The sequence below is a fragment of the Nansenia antarctica genome (assembly GCF_963989245.1).
Source record: "Nansenia antarctica genome assembly, chromosome: 6".
NCBI classification, from domain to species: Eukaryota; Metazoa; Chordata; class Actinopteri; order Argentiniformes; family Microstomatidae; genus Nansenia; species Nansenia antarctica.
The window spans coordinates 72913775-72916274 of NC_137676.1; the positions used below are offsets into that span (position 1 = coordinate 72913775).

The window sequence follows — 2500 nt, forward strand, 5'->3', positions numbered from 1 at the left end:
GAGGGACAGTACAGGGGGTAGTAGATGTCTCAGGAGGGACAGGACAGGCGTGGTAGTACTGGGAGTATGAGGGACAGTACAGGGGGTAGTAGATGTCTCAGAGGGACAGTACAGGGGTAGTAGATGTCTCAGGAGGGACAGTACAGGGGTAGTAGATGTCTCAGGAGGACAGTACAGGGGGTAGTAGATGTCTCAGGAGGGACAGTACAGGGGGTAGTAGATGTCTCAGGAGGGACAGTACAGGGGGGTAGTAGATGTCTCAGGAGGGACAGTACAGGGGGTAAGTAGATGTCTCAGGAGGACAGTACAGGGGGGGGTAGGAGATGTCTCAGGAGGGACAGTACAGGGGGTAGTAGATGTCTCAGGAGGGACAGTACAGGGGGTAGTAGATGTCTCAGGAGAAAGGGGATTTTTATATCCCTCCCTCCTCACCTCCCTCCCTCCTCCCTCTCTCATCTCCCTCCCTCCCTCCTCACCTCTCGAAGCTCCCTGGCCAGCCTCTCAGCCTCTACTGTCCTGAGTACTCTTGGTTAAGGTGCTTCATGCATCAGTGTGTGTGTGAGAGGAAAGCGCTAGAACAGTACAGCTTGTAGGGAACTTACGTCTCTGAATTCGACCAATCCCAGCTCTCCGAGCTCACTGACACAGTTGTAGGCAGACCCTGATTGGAGGAAGAGCTGCACAAGACACACCTCCTCACTCCGGAACAGTGCGCCCATGTCCACCTGAGAAGAAGAGTCACAATGGCTGATAATAATAATAATAATAATAATAATAATAATAATAATAACTTTGTTATTTGTATAGCACTTTTACTGCAAACGTTGTAGCTCAAAGTGCTCCAATTATTATATAATCATTATTTAATGATTTAGTCATTTAAAGGCAATATTAAAAAGATGGGTTTCTAGTCTTGACTTGAACATATCTGCTGAGATTGATACAAGTACAAATCTCTCTAGTTTACTAGTCTAAGTTACTAGTGTGAATTACTAGTGTAAGTTACTACTGTAAGTAAAGTCCAGGTGGTCTATAGGGCAGCACTATAGTCCTGAATGAAATGAAGATGGAGGAAATAGATAGTTTAGGACCAGCCTGACTGAGGGGTGTCAACACATCAAGCCTAATTGGTGGCTGGTGGCCCCATAACTGAGTTAGGAGATGAGGGGGGCCAGGACAACACTGGCCTATGTGATGGGGACTAGGGGGGGGGGGAAGAGAGAGAGAGAGAGAGAGAGAGAGAGAGAGAGAGAGAGAGAGAAGAGAGAGAGAGAGAGAGAGAGAGAGAGAGGGGAACGGGGGGGAACAGAGAGAGGGGGGGGAGAGAGAGAGAGAGGGGGGGGGAGACAGAGAGAGAGGGGGGGTGAAGAGAGAGAGAGGGGGGGTGAAGAGAGAGAGGGGGGGTGGAGAGAGAGAGAGGGGGGGGGAGACAGAGAGAGAGGGGGGGTGAAAGAGAGAGAGAGGGGGGGTGAGAGAGAGAGAGGGGGGTGGAGAGAGAGGGGGGGGAGAGAGAGAGAGGGGTGGAGAGAGTGGGGAGAGGTGGGGGGGGGAGAGAGGTGGGGAGGGGAGAGAGAGAGAGGGGGGGGAGATAGGTGGGGGGGAGGGGGGGGAGAGACTGATAGAGGCTAGTCGCTCATCAGACCCAAATCAAAGTCAGCTGAGGTGTCCTGGGGGCCGTGTTACGTTGACATTCCCGCTTCTAGAAAACCTGCACACCCATATCCTGCCATGGAACATACTCTGCCTATAGAAGAAGCTGCAAGCATTTCTCCTCTAATTAAACAGTAGTAAACAGTCTCACCAGTGGCACTATTGAAGTCTGGACCAATGCTGGGAGGAACAAACATAGAAACATCGATAATAATAATAATAATATAATGATAACCTTTATTTGATGTTTATTTAACTGTTTAAACAGAGTAGCTAAACCACTAGTGTGGGTTTCATTGTGGCTCATCTGTTACACGATGCTGTGTTTATAAAGCAACAACTTGCTTCCTCATCATGATCAACAACTAGCATCTTTACAACACTTTGACGGCTGCACATCCCTGGTTAATGTGATCACTCTCTAACCTTTGCACTACTGATGTTTACATTACTACCTTTGAACTTACTGTATATTGCACATTGCACATGTCTCCTGATATAGCTTCCCTTATACTTCTGCACATTAGATACTGTGCACAAACTACCTCACTGTATATAGCTCATAAATGTATAGCTCATAACTGTATATAGACCATAACTGTACATAGCTCATAACTGTATATAGCTCATAACTGTATATATAGCTCATAACTGTATATAGCTCATAACTGTATATAGCTCATAACTGTACATAGCTCATAACTGTATATAGCCCATAACTGTAAATAGCTCATAACTGTAGCTCATAACTGTATATAGCTCATAACTGTATATAAACTACCTCACTGTACATAGCTCATAACTGTACATAGCTCATAACTGTATATAGCTCATAACTGTATATAGCTCA

At 46.6% G+C, this 2500-nt stretch overlaps 1 protein-coding gene across 1 annotated transcript in view; it reads right to left on the minus strand.

Annotated features, from left to right (window-relative positions):
* Positions 1-719, minus strand: part of tcirg1a (T cell immune regulator 1, ATPase H+ transporting V0 subunit a3a) — a gene marked incomplete at its 5' end in the record, with an annotated part of 8831 nt that extends 8112 nt beyond the window's left edge. The window contains one exon of the mRNA XM_080534868.1: positions 603-719. Coding sequence (XP_080390994.1) covers positions 603-719 — 117 coding nt within the window. The remainder of the gene's footprint in view (positions 1-602) is intronic.
* Between the last annotated feature and the right edge of the window lie 1781 nt (positions 720-2500).